Source organism: Mastigoproctus giganteus, chromosome 2 (genome assembly GCF_048544385.1).
Source record: "Mastigoproctus giganteus isolate SK-2022 chromosome 2, ASM4854438v1, whole genome shotgun sequence".
NCBI classification, from domain to species: domain Eukaryota; kingdom Metazoa; phylum Arthropoda; class Arachnida; order Uropygi; family Thelyphonidae; genus Mastigoproctus; species Mastigoproctus giganteus.
Window position 1 is genome coordinate 164,699,665 of NC_143576.1, and position 25,961 is coordinate 164,725,625.

Consider the following 25,961-nt stretch of genomic DNA (forward strand, 5'->3'; position numbering starts at 1 on the left):
AAAGCCCATCAAAATGCTAAATTTGAGCTTAACTCTTCATGCTCTTTGCATCCCGATGGCTGTATCATGGCCTGCTAGAGGTAGTTTCACAAAGAGGGAACATGCACATAATATAATCCTGATTTACAAGAGAATTGACTACAGAAGTCCTCTCCTAAACCAGAATGTTTCCACTACTTTGAGCCTGTTTCTTCACTGCTCTGGTCTGAGGCATGATTCGAGTCTAAGTTTAATTTGAAAAACAACACACGAAACTAAGAGATACAAAAATAATAATGCTACATGACACAGTTATGTTATAAAATCACATTTGTATTGCTATAAATTTATAGATTATGTACCTAATAAAAACACTTCTGATACTGATCACACTCCTCAAACTATACAGAAAACCATCAAGTAGCACCTATAATATTCCTATATCAATACTGTCATGATGGCAGCAGAATTCGAATGTTCTTAATAGCGATACAACACAAAGGTGCCAGAAGTTGATTTTGGTTTTTTTGTTGATTTTGGTTTTTTAAGCAACCTCAAAGACCAGGTCACAAACAAATTCCAACTTAATCAAATAAATATAAATAATAACTATACCACTAATTTTAAACAAACAATTTCTTTAAGCAATAAAGAAAGTTCTGCTTAGTAGCTCCTCAAAAAGTGATGTTCTACGAAGTAACCTCAATGGCAGGAATATGAACATAAGAGCTGATATGAAGCAGTATTGTTGATTTTTTAAATTCGTGATATTGTAGTATATCCCTGTTTTATGCTATGTAATACCTTCAGTACTGTTTTATTAAAAAATCATGCAAAATATGCAATGGAGGGGAGGTGGGAATCCCACAGTTTTCATTATAAATTTTCTTAGTATTTTTTTTATTATTATTATTATTTTTTAATAAGTCATTGAAATTTTCATGTTCATGTTATCACTATTTTCATGTTATCACTAATTAATACTAGCAGAGTCAGATTATAAAATGAAAAAATTTTCACAAATCACATAAATATGAAATTAAGTGGTAAATGTAAGAAATGTACAAAAAACATATGTCATGATGGGGTGGAAATGAAAGTGTAGGCTATATAAAAAAAATGCTATACTTGAATGGTCAGATTATTTAAATTGAACTTCATAAAAAATAATTTATTATTTGCTTCTTCTTCTTTTTTTTTTTTTTTTTTAACTAAAGGCAAGGGCAGTCCATAAAATGGTTATGGACACAAATAAGTTGGGAATCCTGGCCTAATTCCATTAACATTCATAGGCCTGCAAGGCTGAGACAGGACTACAATACTGCAATCAGAAATCATTATTTCTACTGAATGAAGAGGAAATATAGGAGTTTCATCATAGCTTTTAGCATAAGCAAGACTTAAACAACAAGTGTCATGTTATATATTATGGGAATTGTATTTCTCACGGTATAGATGGATAACAAAGTGCTTTCAAACAGTACACAATTCTCTCTCTCTCTCTCTCTCTCTCTCTCTCTCTCTCTCTCTCTCTCTCTCTTTCTCTCTCTCCAATGACTTTCAGGTATTTACATCTCAGTTACCAGCAGCATCCTTTACATACACTAGGACTGTCAACCCTTAACAGTCACATGATGAAATAATGGAATGCATGATTAATGTTGACATTCAATTAAATTTACAGTTTTTACTTGGTCTCTGCTTTCCTGGGGGGAGGGAAAGATAGGGCAAGCAAATAATAAAAAAAGTGGGGGAAGAGAGGGGAGGAGGAAAAAAAACCCAGACAATCTGTAAAACTAAATTTCCTCATCTAATCAGAAGTTCATGTCCTAAAAACTGCTAAATCTGTTCCGGTACAGATTACTATATTGCTACCACACAAAACCACACACATACAATGTTGTCAGGAGACACTTGCTCCCTGACTAGCAGGGTACCTCTTTGGGATGTTTAATGAGGAATGCTGTCAACAGAAGCACCCCAGACTCGCAAGTTTGTTATGATTATCGCTTTGATAATCAAAAAGGGAACACTGCGGTGTCTAATTGTATCCAACATTTGCATCACATATAGTTGTTAAGAGGCAAGAGCTTCTGAAACCTGTTGGGCCTTGAGAATATTGTAACATGCCTGACAAACTCTGACTGGTTTCAGAATGCGTAGCCGACTAATTTCAGATTCAAATCTGCTGCACCTGTAAAAAAAAAACAGATTGAATTACTATAATCATAAAGGACATATGCTGTACATAATTACATATCCCAAACAAAATAATAAAAAAAAGTTATTTCAGCATACCTTTCTTCCCATCTCTTTCTGTTTATGTGAAGGAGAAACAAATAAACATGTAGATGGTCTTTCCAAAGAGAGCCTCCAATTTTAATTAAATAATACTGTATTTACAATAATATAAATAAACCAAACATGTACATAAAAATATGTTTGAACTTAGCAATCACAGAAGAATATGCTGCCACTACTGTAACCTAACAAAAGCCTACACTCATGCATCAGACAACAGAGTAGGATTTCCAAAGGTGGTTGTTTTTGCGTCATTAAAACCAAAATCAAATCAAATCAAAACCAAAGGTGGAAGGTGCTGGTACCACAGTAGTAATTATTGTCTTTCCTGACAATAGAATCACCAACTTTAGCACAATATATTTTTTGACAGGAAATATACTGTTGTAAAAAGGATAGGTGGAATAGAACATGTTTGTTTGTTTGTTTGATTTTTTGGCATATCAGCAACTGTAGCTATAGTGCAGCATGCCTATGTGGAAGATACAATGGTAAGTTTTGCCCATGGATTTTTATGATGATTTTCTTAGAGAACATGATACATATAGAGGGTCTTCAGGAAGGAGAACACTTTCATGATATTTGAAGTGCCACCAAAGACTATAGTGATTGATAATGAGCTGGAGATAGGACAGTCTACAGTGATGTGCTTGTTGGTGAGCAGCATGTTATTATATTTAGGACACTTTTGGGGGGGGGGGTTATACTTGCACACCTGATTCTTCTCAGGTGTGCAAGTATAACTTTCCCCTACCTGTTCATTCTGAAGCTTGATGACCATGGTTGTAGAAGTTTTTGTTATCTCTTGACCTTCCCAACTTAGTTGCCACTGGTATACGCAGTCCCACCTGCTTATCTGTGCATAGTTTTGGTAAGGCATTTTTAGTCTACTGTCAAGTGGAGTGGCAACTGATTTAGTGGCATTATCAGCCAACTGAATACCTGGGATTCACATCTGTTCAGGTATTAAACAAATTATATGGTCTCTACACTGTTCTGTGAGGGCAGTTAGTGAATACAGGATTTCACAAAAGACTGGATGAGAGGCATCTAAGGGGTTCTTCAGTTCTTTCAATGAACTTAGAGAGTTGGTAATTATAATTTTTTATCAGTAGACTACATTGCATGGCCTTTTGTATTGCTTGTATATATTGCAGTGTATATATACAGGGTGATTCACTACCAGTGCGACAAACTTGCAGGAGGTGTAGGGGGCACAAAGACGAATCGGAATCACATAGCATTGCAGGGTCCGAAATGCCTTCGTCATGCGGTAGAGGACGTTGAACGGGAGGTCGCGTGAACAGCGATCCCGCTGGAAGTCAGCATTTGCGAACCAGTTCCCGAGGCAGTAGGATGGACGAGTATTCAAACGTTGAACTGGCAGACATGTACCTCGCGTATGGAGCTGCGGACTGTAACGGGCACGTTGCTCTGCGCTTGTACCAGGAACGTTTCCCGCACAGGCGTGCTCCTCATCATACGATTTTAATCGTATGAGGAGAAGGTTACGTGAGACTGGTTGTTTCACGAGAGGTAACCATGAATCGAGAGCGAACGACGAGGATGCCAGACAATGAGGAGAATGTCCTACGTCTTTCAGAAGGCAATCCGAGTACGAGTACTCGAGCGATAGGCCAACGATTGAGTATTTCCCAATCCACTACGGATTATCCACTCCGGAGGACTTTTGCTACTTGGTTTCTTCAACAGAAACGGTTCGCAAATGCTGACTTCCAGCGGGATCGCTGTTCACGCGACCTCCCATTCAACGTCCTCTACGGCATGACGAAGGCATTTCGGACCCTGCAATGCTATGTGATTCCGATTCATATTTGTGCCCCCTACACCTCCTGCAAGTTTGTCGCACTGGTAGTGAATCACCCTGTATATGCAGTAACCATTTTTTTTTTTTTTTATGAAACCCCCAAACACGAAAGGTATCAAAACCTATAGTACTTAGTACCGTGCATGGGTTGAAGGAGAAGTATGGGGGAAGAGGGGGGGGGTGCCGGAAACTTTGCTCTAGAGACTAAACATGGGTTTCACCAGTTCAAGCCTCCAATAAGCAAAGTGGTGGTATTTTACCGGTTGATGAAAGTCATCTACCACCTACAATATTAGTAGTTATTGTCCTAAAGTGATATTTGAAAAAATTGCAGCTATTCCCGTTTTGGTTTTTTGACCAATCTTTGTATACTGGAATGCCATTGGAATATTCGGCTTGTATGGTGGCATATATGACAACACGATGAAACAAATGGCCCTCAGTACCCTACAGCTTTCACTCTGCCTCTTACGGAAACGAGAGGATCAGAGTGGATGCAGAGGGTGCAAAGAATCTCTGGGTACAACCAGGCTCCCATGCATGGAAACTGAACTTGGTCTGTTACAATGAAAGATCGCTTATTGAAAATGTGAATTGGAATAACATTGGCTTGGCTGAAACAAGAAGAAATTAATTTTCTTCTTGTTTCCAATGGAAACAGTGAAGGTAGTGTGTGTGTGTGTGCGCGCGTGTGTTATGGGTGTTTAATGGTGCATAAGCAACACTGGCTATAGTGTGCCTGTCCATAGAGATGTGTTAGGAAAATATTTCAGAATTTAAGGCATTTCATTTCATTTTAGAAAACTATTCAGAATCGATGATATATTCCAATATTTTTCAGAAAGCTGAAAAGTTCATTAATATTTGCTCGATCGCCAATAATATGCTCTAGTGATCTTGGTTGTTGAAGATTTGTTAAAGAAAGCAGGACTGATGTTTTGTCCTGTTGATAGTGAGGACAGTCAATAAGAATACGTTTGACCGTTAGTTGTGCTGCACAGTGTCGACACTGAGAAGGATCATTACCTGTGAGTAGATGGATATGGGTCACTTGAGTATGCCCTATTCTTGCCCATACAAGTACCACTTCTTCCCTTGTTGTCTGGATGCTGGAGTGTCAAAATTTTGGTTCCTGTTTCAACTGAAAAAGTTTATTATTAGTCTAGGTGTGCCATAGTTCTTTCCACTATGCAAGGCATGCTGCTGCTATGATGACATTATAGTCTGAGGCTGGAATATGGACATATGTGAAATTTAAAGTTGATGGATTTTTGCAGATATATCTGCCATTTCATTCCTCTTTATCTCTGAGTGTGCTGGAATCCAACAAAAGTTCACTAATTGTTAACGATGTTCAATTTTCAAGAGCAACGTCCTGATTTGGTTTAAAACAGGGTGATTCGTATAGGAGGGATTTTCCATTGCTCTAATTGAGCTGAGAGAGTGTGTAAATTAAATATTTTGGAGACGGGTAAAGATTCAAATTTTCTTGAGCTAATTTTATTCAATGTAGTTCTGCAGAAAAGTTGCTATATTCAGGTGGAAGGGAAGCTGAAATGATAGCAGAGGGAAATATTGCTGCTACTCCAAGGGCTGATTGAGATTTGGACCCATCGGTATATATATTGGCAGGAAATCAACATAGCTCCGAATATGATTTGCATGGAGTTGTTTCAGGTTGAGAGTCGGTAGAAGATTCTTACCCCATTGAAGACAATAAGTATCAAAGTTCAGTTGAGGAGGGGGAGTCCAAGGTGGATGAAAATAATTCATTACCTGTTGACTATTTGTGAAAAGGAACTTTCCAACTCTGTGATATTTCCAAAAGCCATAGGCCTGCTGGCCTTATTTTATTAGGTTTATTTCTGTATAAATTAGGTAGTTGAGGATTGAAGAGGTATGGGTGAATAGGATGCAAACAGCAACTTTTTATTTTGGCTGCATACTTCTGTAGCAACATTTTTCTGAAGGTTCATGAGCTTCAATATACAGACTATGAGTTGGAGATGTCTTGAAGGCTCCAAGTGCAATTCGTAATGCACTGTGTTGTACAGGATCCAGCCAGTGTAGTACGCTCTTACGAGCAGAATCGTTGATTAGAGCACCATAATCCAAATGGGATCTAATCAATGCTCTATATAATCGAAGAAACGAGGTACAATCCACTCCTCAAGACAGGGCAGATAAAGCTCTTAGCATGTTGAGCCTTTTGAGACAGGTATTATGTACAAATTTAATATGTTCAAGGAAGTTTAACTTCTTGTCAAGGGTTAATCCCAAAAATCTGTTGTTGTTGTTGTTGGCAATCGGAATGGTAAAGTCTGACATGTGAAGTTCGGGATCTGTATGTAATTTGCATTGATTGCAAAAGTGTATAGCGACAGTTTTCTGTTGTGAAAGATGGCCATTGAGCACTTCCCAGTTTTGTATTTTATTTAGTGATATATGCAATTGATGTTCTCATGTTTTGAGAATGACAAGAAAGATAGAAAGAGATCGTTAGCATAAAGGTAAGCCTCAACAGTATTTGGAAGTTCTTTTGTAATAGAGTCAATTCTAAGGACAAAAAGGGGTTGCACTCAATACAGATCCTTGTGGAACTCCTTCTTCCTGAAAGAATGTTGTACAAAGGGAGTTAAAATATCGTACTTGATAAGAACGACTCCATAAAAAGTTCTTAATGAATATAGGCAGGTTGCCTCATGGACCAAGGGCATGCAGTTCTCTAAGAATGCCGTGATGCCAGGTAGCATCAAATGCCTTCTCTATGTCTGTGGAGACCATAACAAGGTGTTAATTTTTCACAAAGGCATTGTGAATTGCGGACTCAGCCTTGATCATGAGATCTAAGGCAGACCTGTTTTGGTGAAAGCCATGTTGACTATTACTCATTAGATTTTGGTCTTCAATGATCCAAACAAGTTGTCTGTGGATCATTTTCTCAAGAATTTTACAGAGGCAACTGGAGATGGAAATTGGCCAGTAATTATAAGGACTGCAAGGATCTTTTCCAGGTTTCAAAAAGGCCAGAACTGTGGTGTGGTGCCAAGATGTAGGATAAATGTTTTCCAGAAATATTCGATTATAAAATAAAAGCAGCAGTTGTACATGTTTGTCATTAAGGTGCTGTAACATGATGTAATATATTCCATCGGGCCCTGCTGCACTGTTGCATACTGCTCTAATGGCTTGTAGAAGTTACAAATACTGAAGAGATTGATTATATGGTAAGATTAGAGAGGTGCAAAAGTTGATAGGTCACTGTTCAGTGATGATTTTCTGGAATTTTGAGGAATAGCTTGATGCCCCCGAGACTTGAACAAAGGTTTTGCCCAAGGCATTTGCTATTGCTAGAGGAGAAGAGAGTTCTTGCCCATTCCAAGAAAGGGTTGTGGAAGGGATGGTTGGAAACTTTCCAGAAAGCAGTCTAATTTTCTTCCATATTAATTTGGAGTCAGTTTTCTATTTATAGTGGACACAAATTGGGTCCAGGAATCCTTTTTGGCTTGTCATTGAATGAGACGCACTCTTGCCCTTAGTTTCTTATAGTTAATGAGATTAACTATTGTTGATGATCGTCGAAGTAAATTCCATGCTTTATTTTTTTCCTTCTTTGCTTTTGTGCATTCTTCATTCCACCAGTAGTTAAAATGGTGTTGGGCCATAGGATTCATTAATGGAATAGTTTTTAGCTGCTGATAACAAATGGGATATATAGGATATAACAAGTGATATATTCCGTTATGTCATCAATGGGCTGTAAGCATATAATTTCGTCATCCAGGGTGATAGCTGATTGAAATTTGACCCAGTTGGCATGAGAGAATTTCCATTTCCTGCCGGGGTCAGCTAATGGTGGTTGTGCAGTGAGCATATTACAAATAATTGGGAAATGATCGCTGCCCATAGGTTCATTCATAACAGACCTTTCCATGATTGGAAACAGTTTGTTTGTTATTTGGTTTTTAGGAGCATTAGCAACTAAGGCCATATTGCTCCGGGGATATGCGGTGGTCATTCCCTGACCTTTCCGCATCCTCCATATTTGGTGGTCACGGACTCGAACCTCGGTCTAATCAAGAAGGGTGTGCTATGCACTGCTGCTCCTACCCACCTGGCTACGGAGGCAGCCACTGGAAACAGTACCAGGGAGCATATTGACAGATCTATTGCTGAAGTTTGTCCAGTTGGCAATTGTATGTGAGTAGGTTCACCTGTATTAAGAATAGTAAGATTTTGTCTATCCAGAAAGGCTTCAATCATTCGACCATGTGTATTTAATTTAGAAGATCCCCATAAGGGGTGGTGACCACTGAAATCCCTCAACAAACAAACAGACAGGGGAAGGTAACTGCATTAGAAGGTTTTCCAGTCTTGGTAAGAGAAGGTATGATTTGGTAGAAGAAGATTGCGAAACTAGTGTTATCGCAATCTGAGTAATGAAATGTACAGCAACAGCTTCAATTTCTGTTTGAAGTACAATCTGCTTCGCTGGGATCTGTGAGCTGATCAAGACGGCCACACCACCGGCATTTGATGTATTGCGATCTTTTCGATATATAGAGTAGTTCTTTATGGTTTCTTGCAAGCAGAAACCCACTGGAGAGTAGCAAAGAATAAGGTAATGAATATCATTGATATTGCTACGAAGTCCTCTACAATTCCACTGTAAAATATAAGGCATTACTTGAGATGAGTACAGGAGCTGTATCTGACTGCTTTTTCAGTATGGTAGTTTTATGTCGGTCAGATTTCTGTTTGTCTTTTTTTCGGAAATGTAGGCCGACCAATGTCCATTTTTTCCTCCACATATATTTCTAAAATCGAGTCTTCCCGGTTGGATTGTTATTTGTTATTTGGTTTTTAGGAGCATTAGCAACTAAGGCCATATTGCTCTGGGATATGCGGTGGCCATCCCCTGACCTTTCCGCATCCTCCGTATTTGGTGGTGACGGGCTCGAACCCCGGTCTACTCAAGAAGCGTGTGCTATGTACTGCTGCTCCTTCCCGCCTGGCTACGGAGGTGCACTCCTGGTTGGATGAGTAATTAGTATCCATGGAGGTGTCTTGAATATTTTTTTTTTTAATTGGAACTTTTACTATATGATGCAGTAGCAACCACTGGTGGGGAAGGACATGTCACTAGTACTGTAAGAGGTGTGTTACTTGCCTGGTCTGAGTGCTTAGGGACACTGGACTGTTGCTGAGAGAGGACAGTTCGAGCCCAGTTAGAGATTGATATGTTTAAGGGGGCTGTAACATCAGTTTGGGTGGACACTGTTTGTTGTTTCTGAGTAATATTGGCATAGGTACGTTTGGGCAATTATTTCCTTGCTTCTTGACAGCTTACCTTGTTCTCAACCTTATATTTAACAATTTTTTTCTCAGCCTTCCATCTGTCACATGTTTTTGAGTACACAGGATGGTTGCCTTTGCAGTTGGGACAAGTCTTTTCTGTTGCCAAACATTCAGATTGAGTAGGATCAGAAGATCCACAGTTGGGACATACTGGGTTTCCTCTGCATGTCGTCCGAGAGTGGCCATACTTTTGGCACTTGTAACATCTCAAGGGATTGGGTATGTATGGATGAACATGACAAAGAAGATAACTCACTTTCACTGATGATGGTAGGTTTGGGGAATTAAATGTAAGGATAATATTCCTAGTGGGTGTAAGGTTATTGTCTTTTTTAATCATGATTCTTTTAGTCGTAATAACATTTTGATCTTGAAGTTCTTGAGTTATTTCGTCCTCCATCATGTTCAACAGATTCCAGCTAGATATCACACCTTTACGTGTATTTAGTGTTTTATGAAGAGATGCAAAATGTCTACGGTTTTATGAATTTAGTGTTTTATGAAGAGATGCAAAATGAATGTCTACGGTTTACTGTTTCTAATAGTAGGTCTCCAGATTGTAGCCTTTTAACAGTCTTAGGAGATCCAGCAATACTCTCCAGGTTTTTCTGGATGAGGACACATCCAGATAACTGATAACTTGCTGACAGGTTGGTCTTAAAGTGAGTGCATAATCAGAGATGCAGAAAACTCTGTTGTTGGTGAATTAGTTTTCAACCTCTTGGGTTGTGAGATGTCAAAATCAGTATCATTCTCTGGCCTAGAGCTTGTCGGCTCTAGAGGCGGAAACACATTTTGCTCTATATTTGCTCCTTTTGGCCCTTGGCAGATGAGCTTTTCTGCCAAGGTTTCCGGCCCTGCCACGGGGAGGCAGGAGCAGTGCCTGGTATTACCAAGCGAAAAGTAGTATAGGGTTAGTAATAAACCTATAAGAAAAAGAAAGGTTGCTTCCCTTTCTTGCTCTGTACAAGAACTTTTTTGACATGAGCTGTTATTAAATAAATAGATTGCTTAACAAGAGGAACGTAAAAGAACTATATATCACTTTTAAGAAATTGCACTGAAAGTCACAGAGAAATCGCTCAGTCACAAATAAATGGCACCTGGGGCCAGTGAAGGTAGAGTTGGCTTTCTGGTCCAAAAAGATATTAAAGACAACATCTTGGAATTCAAAAGAACATCATCAAGGGTGTCAAGACTACTAATCAGGATGTCTAAGAAGTACAAACTAAAGGTTATAATGATATATGCACCAATATCGAGCCATGATAATGAAGAGGTTGAAGAAATCTACACCAAAATTGAGAGATTTCTAGATGAATAGAAAACTCCCATCATTATGGATGACTTCAATGCTAAGGTTGGAAAGAGACAAAAGAGTGCAGAAATGGAAACTATAGGAAATTTTGGAATTGGTGAAAGAAATGAAAGCAGTGATGTTGTTGTTGTTGTTGTTGTTGTGGGGGTTTTGATGGCACATAAGCTGCTTTGGCTATACTGCACCTATTCATTTATTGTAATAATATATAAGAAATTCTTGTAATGTCAGAAAAGGCTGAAATCAGAAATAATTAAAGACTCCAATTTGCTTCAGAAATTTGAAAAATTCAGGAATATTTGCATTGTCACCAATGACATTCTCTAGAGTTATTGATTTCCAAAGGTTAACCAATGATAGCAGGATTGTATTTCTGTCTTGTTTATAGTATGGGCATTCAATGAGAATGTGTTTAAGAGTCAAATTTATAGAACAGTGCGGACGCTGTGGTGGATCATCTCCTGTGAGTAAATGAAGGTGAGTTAAATTAGTATGACCTATTCTTGTTCTTGAAAGGACTATTTCTTCTTGCCTTGATGTACAGACACTGGAATGCCAAATTTTAGGATCCTGTTTAAATTGAAAAAGTTTATTATTTCTTTGAGATTGCCAGATTGTTGTACATTCTGTTAGGCATGCACCATGAATGATTTGTGGACAGTCTGATGCTGGAACAGGGATATTGGTTAAATCTAAAATAGCTGGATTTTTTGTAGCTTTATCAGCCAGTTCATTAGCAGACATTCCGGAACATGCTGGAATCCGACAGAAGGTGATCAGTTGGTGGTGCTGTTCAATCTGCAGTAATAATCTTCTAATTTCATTTAGAACAGGGTGAATTTTATCTGAGGAGTTAAATAATGTCATAATTGAGCTGAGGGAATCAGTGTAAATAACAAATTTTAATGAGCAGTCAGAACAGAGATTTTCTAAGGCTAGTTTAATTGCATATAATTCTGCTGAGAAGAACTGAATTCAGGTGGAAGGGATGCTGAAATAATGGTATTTAGGAACACTGCTGCTGCTGCTGCTCCAATGTATGAGTTAGATTTAGAGCCATCTGTATAAATTGGAGAAAAATCAATATATCTGTGAGTGTGAACTGCATGAAGTTGTTTCACATTTGATGCTTGAAGAATGTTTTTTCCCCACTGGCAAAGGTAAGTGTCACAGGCCGGTAGAAGAGGAGGAGTCCATGGTGGGTGAGCGCACATTACTACCTGTTGTACAGAATGACTGGAAAACATTCCAAACCTGCATCAGTTCAAGAAGGTGAAGACCTGCTGGCTTTACTATACCAGGCTTATTTCTGTAGAGGTTTTCTAATGGTGGATTGAATAGGTATGACTGAATTGGATGCAAGGCACAGCTCTGTATTTTGATAGCATATTTTAGTAGCAGTGTTTTCCTACATAAAGTTAACGGGGGCTCGTGAGCATCAATGTAGAGGCTATGTGCTGGTGATGTTCTGAAAGCCCCAAGTGCAATCCTCAAGGCGCTGTGCTGAACTGGATCAAGCCAGCGCAAAGCACTTGCTCTGGCAGAATCATAGACAGGAGCACAATAATTGAGATGGGATCTGATTAATGCCTTGTATAACCGAAGCAGGGAGGTGTGAACTGCACCCCATGTTAGGGCGGATAAAGTTCTGAGTATATTTAACTTTTTTAAATAGGAAGTACGTACATTTTTAATATGGTCTAAGAAATTTAATTTGTTGTCAAGGATTAATCCTAGAAATCTGATGCTAGTAGTGACTGGGATGGAGACATTGTAAATTTGAAGTTCAGGATCCAGATAAAGTTTGTGTTGTTTACAAAAATGGATAGCAACTGTTTTCTGTTTTTTAAGATATGTAGTCCAAAGGTAAGCTACACGGGAAGCAAAATTGAGTTTATTATCTAAATATAACCCCAACAGACAAAAATTGTTAGTGACAGGAATCAGGCTGTTTTTTAAAAATATTTCTGGATCTGGGTGGAGTTTGCATTTTTCACAAAAATGAATTGCATTAGATTTATTTTCTTATAGGGAATAGCCATTCTGCAATGCATATGATTCTATTTTAGCGATGGAAATTTGAAGTTGTCTTTCAATGGTGTTCATGGTTTGGGATTGACAAGAAATAATAAGGTCATTAGCGAACATGTACGATTCTACTGGTACATCTTGTTCAAATGATTTGGATAAATTGTTCATATCTAACCTGAAATGTTCTGTGGCATAGGAAGTTTTGTATAAAGTGGGGTAAATGACCTCTCAAGCCAAAAGAATGAAGATCTTGAAGTACACCATAATGCCAAGTGGTATCAAAGGCTTTCTCAATATCGAGATTGATCATGACCAGATGTTGTTCCCTTATGAAGGCATTTCGGATGTTTGCTTCTGCCTTTATCATTACATCTAACATGGAACAGTTTTTTTGAAACCCGTACTTATTTAGCAAGTTGTTAGTTTCCAGGAACCACGTTAGCTGCCTGTGAACCATTTTTTCCAGGACTTTGCCTAACTAGCTGGTCAGTGAAATCAGCCTGAAGTTATGCGGAAAGGTGCGATCCTTTGCTGGCTTTGAGAAGGCTAGTATAATTGAGTGATGCCAGGAGTTTGGATAAGTATTTTCTAAAAAATATTAAATTGTAATATTTTAACAATGTTCTTTTTGCTCTGTTGTTCAGTTGGCTTATCATGATGTAGTAGATCCCATCTGGACCAGCAGCTACTGGATGTTTTATTGAGCACCCCTAAAAGTTCTGTTCATATGAATGGCTGTGAAACTTTAGTATAGAAATTGATCTTATGCTGCTCTGAAGATTTTTTAATTTGCTGAAAGTCAATTTGCTTGTGTATGCTCCTTGTCTGGTGGGAGTGTCCATATTTCCTGCATTTAAAACAAAGAAGCGGATTAGGGATATAAGACTAAATTCTGCAGTTTAAATAGCCAGCTTTTACTGAGGATGGTAATTCTGGGGTGTTGAAAGTTAAGATTATGGATCAAGCCAGAATGAGATTTCCATTTTTCTTAGTCATTAAAAGTTTGGCACTGATTACCTTTTGATTGCTCAATTCTTGAACTAATTCCTCTTCAGACACTGTAATTAGGTCCCACTCTGTGATGACACCTTTGGATGAACTTAACATATTGTGGGGGGGGGTGACAGATACTGGCAGTGCACTAAAAGTTATTTTGAGCAGCCACTCAGAATGTTTGGAGGTGGCTGTTTCTATCAGGAGGTCTCCAGATTGTAGATGTTTAACCATTTTTGGTATCCAGAGGTATCCAAATATCTCTGGATACATTCCAAGTATCCAGAGATATTTGGAATCCAGCTATGGATTCCAAATATCTCTGGATAACAAATGGTGATAAATTGCCTACAGGCTGGGTGGAGAGAGAGAGAGAGAGAGAGAGAGAGAGAGAGAGAGAGAGAGAGAGTGTGTGTGTGTGTGTGTGTGTGTGTGTATGTATGTATCACCAAAAACTTTGGTGATATACTCTCATTGCACTACGCATCTCTCGAAGTGTTTTCGGTTGATTAGTGTCAATGACATCAGACATTTCCAATCTTGAGCTTTGAAGGCTCTAATGGTGGAAAATTAATCAAATCCATGCTTGTTCCTTTTAGCCCCGGGAGAGGATGATTCTTCTCCCAGGTTACTGGCCCAGCCACGTGGAGGCAGGAATGGTGTCAACCGGTGACCAAGCGATCAGAAGAATAGGAGAGCAGTACATTGCTAGAGATAGCAATAACATTGCAAGCAGGGTTGACAGTAATATTGCTAGTGGTGAAGCAGTGATGACGCTCAGTGAGGGAAACAGTAATGTTCTCAGCGAGGGAAGCAGTAACATTGCGAGTGGTGGAGGTTTACGAAAGCGCTAGTACTCACTCTAGGAAAAACACTAGAAAGATCGTTTGGCACTCGGGGCCTCCCACATTTAGAATGGAAAGGTCATTGTCATTGAGTATATGCTCTATGGCATGTCCCCTTCCATTAATGTCACACTACTCCACAGGGTGTTGTCCATTAAAATTGTCCAGGAGTAAGATAGGAGTAGGCAACTGCACAATGAGATCATCAAGATCTTTCTGACAGACGTTGGCCCCAGGAGGCAAATAAACTGAACAGACTGTTAGTAAAAATCCTACTGTAAGGTGAACTGCCACTGCTTCTACGTTGGTGGAGAGCGGAATATGTTGAAATATAGTGTGGTTGCCCAGAACAATAGCAACACCCCCCATAAGCAGGTCCATCACCAGTTCTGTCCTTTTGAATGATGGTAGTATTACGAAAGGAAGGGTTTTCATTTGTCTTCAAGTATGTCTCTTGCAAGCAAAAGTAAACTGATTCATTCTTATTCAGGAGGGCCTTGATGTCATCATTGTTTTATCAGAATCCCTGACAGTTCCATTGTAGAAATTTAGCCATTATTTTGGCTTGTGAGGTGCTGAGGGCTTACTTTTATCAGTCTTGCATTTATCCTTTTTGGGGAAGTATGGACGTTTTCCTGTGCCTATTTCCTCCTTAGCAAAGAGTTCCAAGACTGAATCATCTTGTATCTTATTCTCCTCGACGTCCATGTTACTTGGGTACTAGGGGTAAATTCAGGGACATTCTTGTAGATTTGACATTACCGAATTCAAATATGGCAATCATATTGCTATAACACCCACCAATTTTAAGGAAGAAGGGATTAAAGTCAAAAAGTTTCTAGTAAATTGGTCTTTTCTTTGGCAATTGCTTTTATTACTTGTGGAGAATTAGGGGGTACTGATATGGGAATGGCAGCTGATTGATCTTTCTGTGAAGGTTTTTGTGAGCTTAAGAGGTAACATGCGATAGGAGTGAATGACTCTTTTGGAGGAATTGTCACATCTGTTTGAGTTCCGATGGAACATCTCCCTGCTAACTTCTGGGAGTAGATGAGTTTGTTGCTATTTATAGGTTTAACCGTTTTCCTTGCCTGCTGATATGATATGTTCAGTTCAGCTCTGCCTTCAGCCGTTTAATTTCTTTTTCTTCTTTCCACCTCTGGCATGCTTGTGAGTAGGCTGGATGTTCTCCCTGGCAGTTAATGCAGGTGGGTTTTGTGGTTGAATATGACACTGTTTCACGGTCCTTTCACCACATTGATGCATGCAAGGTCTCCCCGACAGGCCATTTGAGAACGTTCATATTTCTGGCATCTAGAACATCGTAAAGGATTTGGAACATATGGACGCACTGGGCAGTTGATGTAGCCAGCTTTAATCTCATTAGGAGACGTCAGTGAGTTAAAGGTCAGGATTATGTTTCTACTGGGAACAAGTTTCCCATCCTTACCTGCATTAATTCTCTTAACAGAAATTACTTCCTGTGGTTTTACTTCAGAGAAGATTTCCTCCTTGGTAACCTTGAGAAGGTCCCACTCTGAAATGACACCTCTCGATGAATTGAGTGTTCTATGTGGTGTCACTGTTATGGGTATTCCTCCGATTGATGGTGCTCAGAGTAGCTGCTCTGACTGCCTGTCATTTTTTGTTTCAATTAAGAGGTCCCCAAAATAGAGCCCCTTAACTGATTTGAGGAACCTGCTAACTCCTCTAACCCTTTCTGTATAAAAAAAGGCTGACATACATTTTTCCAATTGGTTTTTTTCACTGTTCGAGTGAATGATTAAGGATCTTGGAACAGGCCTTGGTATTTCAGTACGTTGTGGCTTTGGCACAATAGTATTTTCTATTTCTTCACTCAAATTTTCAGATAGGGACCGGGTTGCCCCTGAAGAATTAAGTTTATCAGGATTCAAAGTAGTTTTGCAGTGGTTCAGTGCCTGGGCTCCCCACCCACCACAGAGCCCAAAGGTATGCCCACTACCTGGCATACAATAAATGTGCTCAGGAGTGGAATGTCAGGGCTACCCAGGCACCATACCCACACCGCTGCCAGTCTGAATCCTGTCCTTCAGACCATGAGGGTAGGGGCATAGCATTAGCATGGTTGACCCTTGCAGGTGAACCCACTAGCCGAGCCACCCAGGACCACTTGTCTTGTCGAAGCAGGGCCCCTCAACCACCAGGATCCCTGTTTCTGAACTTCCACAGGTCACACCAGATTCCATTGATGTTAGCCTGGAACCTAGGCTGTGGGTGTTGTATGCCCAGCCAAAGAAACCTAAAGAAAGAATCTGTATGCCCAGCCAAAGAAACCTATAGGTAAAAAGAAATTCAAAGGAAAAAAAAAAGTCAAGAAACACTTGTCACAATGAACCGAAGATGGCAAGTGAAGAGCAAGATAAACGTTGACAAGGGCAAAATTGAGTATACTGAGTTATGCAAAGTCATTAGAAAGATACTCAGAGAGGACATAAGAAGATTTAACACGAAGAGTACAACAAAGATTAAGGGAAAACAAAGGACTTAAATCAGAAGTCATGAGCAGTAATACAGAAGGACAAATGATACTAAATTTGAAGAATAGTGATGGTGTACTTATAAAAAGCAGAGAAGGCATAATTCAAATAGCAGAAGACTACTATAAAGTATTATATAAGGAGAAAGGGAACAATGCCAGCAGAGGGGAAAATGGATCAGAAATTAGCAACACATACAACATACCTGATATCCTTCCTTCCTGATGAGGAAGAACATGCATTGAAGAAAATGAAGAATCAAAAAGCCAGGTGAAGATGAAATTACTGTAGAGTTGTAAAATTAGGAGGAAGAGACATGATACAGAAACTGGCAGGATTTTCACAAATTACTATAGGAAAGGTGATTTTAACTACTTTAGGTAATGGCAAAAGAACCAAGAAAGCAAGCTTATACAGTATCGGCCAAAAATAAAATAAAAACACTTCCCATTTCACTTATTCACTCCCTCCAATAGTTTGTTTAGTTCTTCCCTGAATTTATTTAAGCTATCAACTTCAACAACAACAGATGGAAGTTTGTTCCAGCAATCAGCCACCCGCTGGCTAAAGGCAAACTTCTGCACATCTATTTTGCAACCGTCCTTTCCCAATTTGATTTTAACTACTTGCATTGATATATAACCATGCAAATTTATATTACTGTACTGCATAGGGCAAAGCAGCCTGGTCTAGGGATTAAAGGTACAAATAATGATTGTTATGTGTTTAAATGGAAAGTTTACTTCCATACATCATCTGGCCATTCACCTAGACATAATATGTTATTCGTAGTTTGGCATACATTCAATAAAAGAAACCAGTTGCCAGCTGATGAGGAAACTAGTAAGCTTTGAAACAGATAAATATGTAGTGGAATTTCCTTTTCTGTAATATTTAAAACAATGCTATAAGATTTATAAAGATGCTGTCAAGATTTAAAAAGATATTAGCAACTTGCACAGAACTGTGGATAAAGGCATTTATCTAAGTTGATCATAAGCCCAAATTTTGGGCTTATGATCAACTTAGATTTTGGGCTTATGATCAACCTAAAATTAGTCTTTAGTAGAGAATCTCCCTGTGATCAAAAAATGAACACAGTATAACAAACAATATTTATTTGATATTTATTAAATAAATATTAGGGTTAACATGATCATATTTCAAACTGAATTAATTATTAGTACAATATTTCATGGCATACACAAACTCCAGAAATATGGTGAAGCAAATATAATTACCTAGAACAAAAGAGCTGACCACAGTTCCGACAGTGATGACGTCGTTCAGCAAATGAGAATCGAACTGCACATGCCACACAACTGTCTCCTCCTTCATCTCTTACCCAGTGATCAGCCATAGCACGTCCTGGATGATCTGTTACACTCCAACTAAAAATTCTGCCCCGGGCATCTCCAACGTAAACTGTTTTGTGGTCCCTATAAGAAAGAAAAATAATGAAGCCATGAATTCTGAGATATATACTTCGGACAAAGAACATTCTGTGTGCTGTTTATTTGCAGTGAAACCCTTATTATTTTAGGGACCAATATTGCCCATTTTGATTTAAATACATTTTATTTAAATAAATTAATAAGTGAAAAATTTTTAAAAGTCTAAAACTGTTAATTGAGGATACTGTTAAATTGTTAAGCACCATTTAATTTAATTTTTGGTTGAATAGAAAGTTTTGCAAAAAATTCCACTAATTTAGCCAATATGACAAATGTAACCAATGTATGTTATTAAAAACAAAATATGTAAAATGATAAAGAATGTACAAATGTTATTTGTAAATTATTTTGTTAACAGAAATAGTTTAATTTTTTTTATCCTCAAATGTGGAAGTTTCTCTGAAGCATTTTCAATATTCACCACATACATACAGTAACATAAAGAAACATGTAGTGCTTGCACTGGAAAATCACATTTTATATTGTTAAGTGATCATAGTATATTTCAATGATGTGAAAAAAATGGTTGTAAAGTTTTTAAATACTACTTTTGTGTGTGAGGAAAAACTTGTTTGTTGAAAGAATTCTTTTTTTTTTTTTTCCCTTTGATGGCAACTTATATTATTATTATTAGCTATATGGTGCAAGGAAGCCTGACGCTTATGCTGCACCAGCCAAAAAAAAAAAAAAAAATTTCCTGAGTTACCCAAAGAGAGAGTCAAAAGTAGTATAAGGGAATCACCAAGAAAGAGAAGAATGATGATATCCGGTCAGGACCCTGGGTGTGCCAAGCCCATACTCACCAAATGTGAGCCTCTGGGGTTGATATAGACAAAGATAAAAGCTTCATTACATATTATTAGCATTAGTTGAGGCATATGATGCAAGAAAGCAAGCTTATATAGCATCAGCCAAAAAAAAAAACCCCTTCCCATTTCACCCATCCAATCACTCCAAATGGTTGTCCACTTCTTTCTTGAATTTATTTAACCTATCAACTTCCACAACAACAGGTGAAAGTCTGTTCCACCAATCAACTACCCACTGGCTAAAGGCAAACTTCTGCGCATTTATTCTACAACTGTCTTTCCTCAATTTGAATCTATGCCCTTAATGTTCTTAATCTAAGCAAGTGGAAGGATCCCATCAGCATTGACCTGCTCAAACCATTCAAGGCCTTATACACCTCAATCAGATCACCTCGCAGGTGCTTAGTCTACATGGTGCAAGGAAGTCTACACTGCAATATGCAGAATTTAATTGTTTCTTCATAAGAGCATCCCTTTGTTCCTCTCACCAGTCTTGCTGCCCTTCTCTATACTCATTCTAGCAACTCTTTATCCTTCTTAAAATGAGGCCTCCAGACCTGTATGCAGTACTCAAGGTGTGGCCTGACCATTACCTTATACAAGGGGTTATAAATAAACAATATACATACAAATATACAAGGGATCTGAACATTTGAATTGGTCAAAATCAGTGCTAAGGTATATGTGTGTGATTATCCTCAAAGAAGAGTGATATAATAGGTGTGCTAGAGAGCAGCTAGCAGTATTACAGTCTTTTAAGAATTTAATTAGCTGTAAAGAGAAAAAAAATAACTTTTAGCAACCTATTACATGAATAATTGGGGGGGATGTCAAAAAAGATTTGTATTCATCCAGTAATTATGATAGAAGGTTGAAAAAAAAACACCCATGTATTACACTTTTTCAACATAGCCATATGACAAAATAACACTCCCCCCCCTCCCATCCAATTATCGTCCCTTTGCAATTAATTCTACTTTTTCTAAAGAAATGGTGAAATCAATTAACCGCCAACTCTTAGCGGCCAAATCATTAACCGCCAAATCAATTAACCACCAAAACTATCTAGAAACCTTCCGTCTGATCAATGATTACCAGTGTCGATCCACTGGTGATATCCTGGCTTCCGTTATCCATTTATGGATAAATTCAATGGAAAAATTCGGTGAAACACAAGCAGTTGCTCTTGACATCTCAAAGGCTTTCGACCGTGTTTGGCATAAAGGTCTTCTAAACTAGCTTTCACCTTATAGTTTGCCAATTGTTTTTTTGTAATTGGTTATCCAGTTTTCTCTCTGATTGCTCACTGAGGGTGATGGTAGATGGCTCTGTCTTCTAATTTCTCTACTAATTCTGGTGCCCCCCCACAGTTCAGTTCTTTCCCCCACTCTTTTCCTCTTGTATATTAATGACCTTCTTCCATTGACCGGAAATCCTATCCACAGCTTTCCAGATGATAACACATTGCATTCCACTTTCCAGTTTGAGAAACCTTGACCTGCTCAATCAGCTTCAACTTCTCGAAAATCTGCTACCAATTCCTTAAATGCTGTTGTTGTTGTTAGGTTTGTTGGTGCATCAGCAACTGTGGCTATAATGCACTGATTTCTGACTAGTATATCTTTGTTTTTGGTGCTGATTCTGATAAAAATTCAAACAAGGTGATATTTATCAATCGATTTTAGGAAAACAAAGACGTCATCCATATCCTGACGATCTTCTAGAACATTATGTAGTGTTAATTGATTTCAATTTTTGAAAAGTAAGGAGAAAGCAGTTTTTCGTTCTCTTAGATATAGTGGGCATTCGATAACGATATGCTTTACAGTGAGTGGACATGAACAGTTACTGTATTGTGGGGCATCTTCCTTTCTTAATAAATAACTGTGAGTGAGGTATGTGTGACCAATGTGCAGTCGCGCTAATACAGTTTCTTCTTTTCTATTTCCTCTCAGACTGGAGCGCCATGTTTGGGTTCTTTCTTTGTTTCAAAAAGTTTATTATTTGTTTCTTTTTCCCATATACATTTCCACTGTTCTTTAGAGGTCTTCTGTATAATCCATTTATAGTCAACATAAGGTGTCCTGAAATTAGAAGAGATAGGATTTGAAGCATTTTTCGCAGCTAAATCTGCCTGTTCATTTCCTGGGATTCCAGAGTGTCCAGGAATCCAACAAAAAATTATGTGGTGACCACGTGCATGAATTGCCATTAACTGAGTCCAGATTTGCTGTACCAGAGGATGACTGTTGGGGCATTTACATTGCATACAATTCACGGCACTTAATGAATCAGTATATATTATGGATTGAGTATATGAGGCTTCTTTTATTTTCTCCAGGGCTAGTAAAATACTATACAACTCAGCAGTATAATTACTACATTCTGAGGGGAGCTGTTTGGCGATGATAGCATCCGGCAGGACTACAGCTGTACCAACTTTACTAGCAGTCTTGGATCCATCTGTATATAGCTGCACATAACTCCTAAACTGAGTGGAGTGGGCCAGATGTAATTGTCTGATGTTAATATCTGGAAGATTATTCTTTCCCCATTTCTGGTAGTATTTTTCAATATGTATCGTGGGTATTTGCCATGGCTGGATTTGCATGCTAGTATCCTGCATTATGTTATTCATGTTGAGTCCCCAGCTAGTGTTTAGAGCTTGAAGCCTAATGCCAGATGGTTTGTTGAGACGTGATTTAGTTCGATAGAGGTTTTCCCATTTTTGTCTGAAGAGATACTGCCATATCGGGTGATGTGGAAAGCTGCTGATTTTAGCGGCATAATTTAGGAGAAGGACTTGTCGCCGAAGGTCTAGCGGCGGTTCATTGGCTTCTGTATATAGACTTAAAATGGGGGATGTACGAAAGGCACCCAGTGCTATTCGAAGTGCACTATGATGAATGGGATCAAGCCATTTCAGTACACTTGGCCTGGCTGAGGCGTATGCAGGAGATGCATAGTCTAAGCGGGATCTAATTAATGAGCGGTATAAATGTAGCAACATGTACCGATCTGCACCCCATGACATAGAGGAGATTATTCTGAGAATATTTAGTTTCTTAAGACAGCTGGTACGAATATATTTTATATTTTCAAGGAAGTTTAATTTTTTATCAAGTATTATACCCAGAAAACGAGTACTTGGTTGAAATGTAATACAATGGGAGTCTAACTGAAGGTTTGGATCAGGATGCAACGAACGTTTACGACAGAAGTATACTGCCGTTGTTTTCGATTTAGAAATTCTGTAGCCATTGTTTTTGGCCCAAGAGACTATTCTATTAATGGTGCCTTGTAGTTGTCTCTCAATAAGTCGCATATTTTGAGAATGACATGAGATGGCAAGGTCATCAGCATACAGGTATGCATCAACTGTGTTAGGTATACAATTGATTATAGAATCGATCCTGATGGCAAAAAGTGTTGCACTGAGCCCTGGGGAACTCCCTCTTCTTGAACATATGTTCCAGAAAGTGACGAGTGGAAGAGGACTTGGAAGGATCTGTTAGATAGGAAGTTCTGAATAAATTTTGGGAGATGACCCCGAAGACCAGAGTTATGTAAGTCCCGAAGAATCCCATAACGCCAAGTTGTATCAAATGCCTTCTTGATGTCTATGCATATCATAACAAAGTGTTCATTTCTTAGAAAGGCGTTCCGAATATTTGCTTCCGCTTTGATAATGAGATCAAGCGTCGATCTACTTCTCCGAAAACCATACTGGCTTGGACTCAGAATGTTTTGAGTCTCCAAATACCACGTTAGTCGGGTGTTAAGTATTTTTTCCCCTTGTTTTTCCCAAGCAACTTGTTAGGGAGATAGGTCGATAGTTTCTTGGATCTGTGTGGTCTTTTCCTGGTTTCGGCAAGGCTAGCACATAAGAATGGCACCAGCTGGTGGGGTAATATTCCTCTAAGAAAATTCTATTATAGAGTAGTAAGAGAGCACTTAGTGATCTTTCACTTAAATGGGAAATCATTGCGTAATAAATTCCATCAGGACCTGGGGCACTGTTTTTCACTTTTGTGAGCACATTAAGCAATTCAGTCATGGTCAACGGCAGATGTATGAATGTTGGAGAGCGGTATTAAAATTCTGTTTATACTTTTCTGTACTGCGTTTTAGCATCTGAAAGGCTGGTTCATAGGCGGAAACAGCTGAGAGTGATTCAAAAGACGAGCTGAATGCATTAGCAAGTTCTTCAGGTTCAGAAATTTCCTTTCCTTTCAGAAATAGAATCGGAGAAGTAGCAAGTGGGTATTTGCCATTGATACGTTTGATTTTTTTCCAGACTGTAGCAGTATCTGTGAATCTGTTTATTGTGGCAGCATAGCGTGCCCATGCTTCTTTTTTACTCATTCGTCTTACATAACGAGCCTTAGCCCTTGCTCTTTTAAACTGTAGGAGGTTGGCTGTGGTTGGATGTTTTCTAAACTGATTCCACAATTTATTTATTTCTCTTTTAGCAATGCTACATGCTTTATTCCACCACATTTTTGGATGGAGTCGGATTTTAAATGATAATTTCGGGATAGCGGATTCAGCTGCTGTCATTATTCGTTCTGTGATATAGCTTACTGCAGAATCAATCTTGTCAGTTGCAATGATAGTGGAATCTAAATGAGCTATTTCTTGATATTTAGCCCAGTTGGCCTTGTCAAATTTCCAAATTGTTCTAATTCTGTTGAGCGGAGGAGAACTTGTACAGAAATTACAGATGATCGGAAAGTTATCACTACCAAGAGGGTTGTCAGTAACTGTCGAGCCTATGAGAGGAAATATTGTTGGAGAACATACTGTTAGATCAATGGCAGAGCTTGAGCCAGATGGTACAAGAACATATGTGTGATCACCGGTGTTTAAAATAGTTAGATTGTGTTCCAAGAATTTCTCAATCATTTTTCCTCTGCAGTCAAGTTGTTGAGAACCCCATAGGGGGTTATGGCCATTCCAGTCACACAAAATACAAAAAGGAGCGGGTATTTGTCCTACTAGGTCATCTAAATCAGCAAGGGTGTAAGCGTGGTTTGGTGACAGATACAATGAGACTAATGTTATCGTTATGCCAATGGTGATACAGGCTGCAAGTGCCTCCAACGGCGTTTGCAAGGGAACAGGTCTGGAGGGAATTGAAGAGTTTACTAACAGCGCTACTCCTCCGTGTGCTGCATTACAGCAGTTTCTATCTTTTCTATACATGGTGAAGTGTTTAATTGTTATAGATACTGCATTCGTCAGGTTTGTTTCTTGTGTGCATGCTGCAACGGGCTTATATTCGCTTAGGAGATCGTAGAGGTCATCTAAATTAGCACGAAATCCGCGACAATTCCATTGAATCGCTGTGTGCATTGTTTGGTTTAAAATGGAGGGTTTGGTTTCTTACGGCGGATTTTTTTGTTTGCGCTTGTCTACTTTTGCTTTTTCTTTTTTTGGGAAGACTGGCCTACCCGTGTCAATGTCATCCTCTGGATGAATCTCAAGAATTGAATCATCTTCATCTATCTTTTCATCAATATCCATGGTATCGGATATAAATTTACTAGTGTTGCTTCTTTCAGGAGTCTTGGCTCGTTCATTTGGTTGTTCATTAGGCATCTTATCCGGAGGTATTGTTACAGGAGTATTTGCTTCTCGAGTAGCATATTTCGGAATAGGTTTTTCCTTTGATGAGGAGAGGAGTGATTTAGCCCAACCAGATATTAAGATATTTGGAGGGACTGAGAAGTCTGTCTGAGTTTCTACTGAGCGTAGCCATTGGGTAACTGAAGCATATGTAGGTGACTTAGCAGGTACTGCAAAGTGTTTTTTAGCTTCTTGATAGGATACTTTCTGCTCAATCTTATATTTTTGAATATTCTTTTCTCTTTTCCATTGAGGGCATTCCTTAGAGAAGGCAGAGTGGTTACCATGGCAGTTAGGACAAATTTGCACTTTGGTGTTACAGTTTTTTTTTTTTTTTTTTTTAGGAGCATTAGCAACTAAGGCCATATTGCTCCGGGATACGCGGTGATCATTCCCTGACCTTTCTGCATCCTCTGTATTTGGTGGTGACGGGCTCGAACCCCGGTCTAATCAAGAAGCGTGTGCTACGCACTGCTGCTCCTTCCCACCTGGCTACGGAGGCGCCGTTACAGTTTGTGTGTGTATGCTCTTTTGATCCGCAGTTAGCACAAGTGGCTACACCTCTGCAGACAGCTTGGGAATGACCATATTTTTGGCACTTAAAGCATCGGACTGGATTTGGAATGTATGGTCTTACTTGGCATCTAAGATAACCAGCTTTAATATAAGTAGGTAGATTTGGTGTTTTGAATGTTAGGATCACGGTCTGTGTGGGGGCACTCCATCTTTTTTAATAACAATTCTTTTGGCTTGTACCACGTTTTGATCTCTTAGTTCATGCACAAGTTCATCCTCTGATACGTTTAATAGATCCCACTCTGATATTATCCCTTTTGGAGTTTAAGGTGGCATGTGGGGTAGGTAACCTTCATGGGAATTCCACCGAAAGTAGATATTT

General features: G+C 38.8%; 1 protein-coding gene across 3 annotated transcripts in view; it reads right to left on the minus strand.

Moving 5' to 3' along the window:
• Positions 1-832: 832 nt before the first annotated feature.
• Positions 833-25,961, minus strand: part of bchs (WD repeat and FYVE domain containing 3 bchs) — a 1,877,108-nt gene continuing 1,851,979 nt past the window's right edge. For 2 of the 3 annotated variants that reach the window (XM_090389621.1, XM_090389619.1), the window contains exons 69-70: positions 18,414-18,611; positions 833-2,173 (exon numbers count right to left, since the gene is read on the minus strand). In XM_090389621.1, the coding sequence (XP_090245747.1) occupies positions 2,056-2,173; positions 18,414-18,611 (316 nt within the window). In that variant the 3' untranslated portion in view covers positions 833-2,055. The remainder of the gene's footprint in view (positions 2,174-18,413; positions 18,612-25,961) is intronic. The other variant, XM_090389620.1, reaches the window with a different exon arrangement.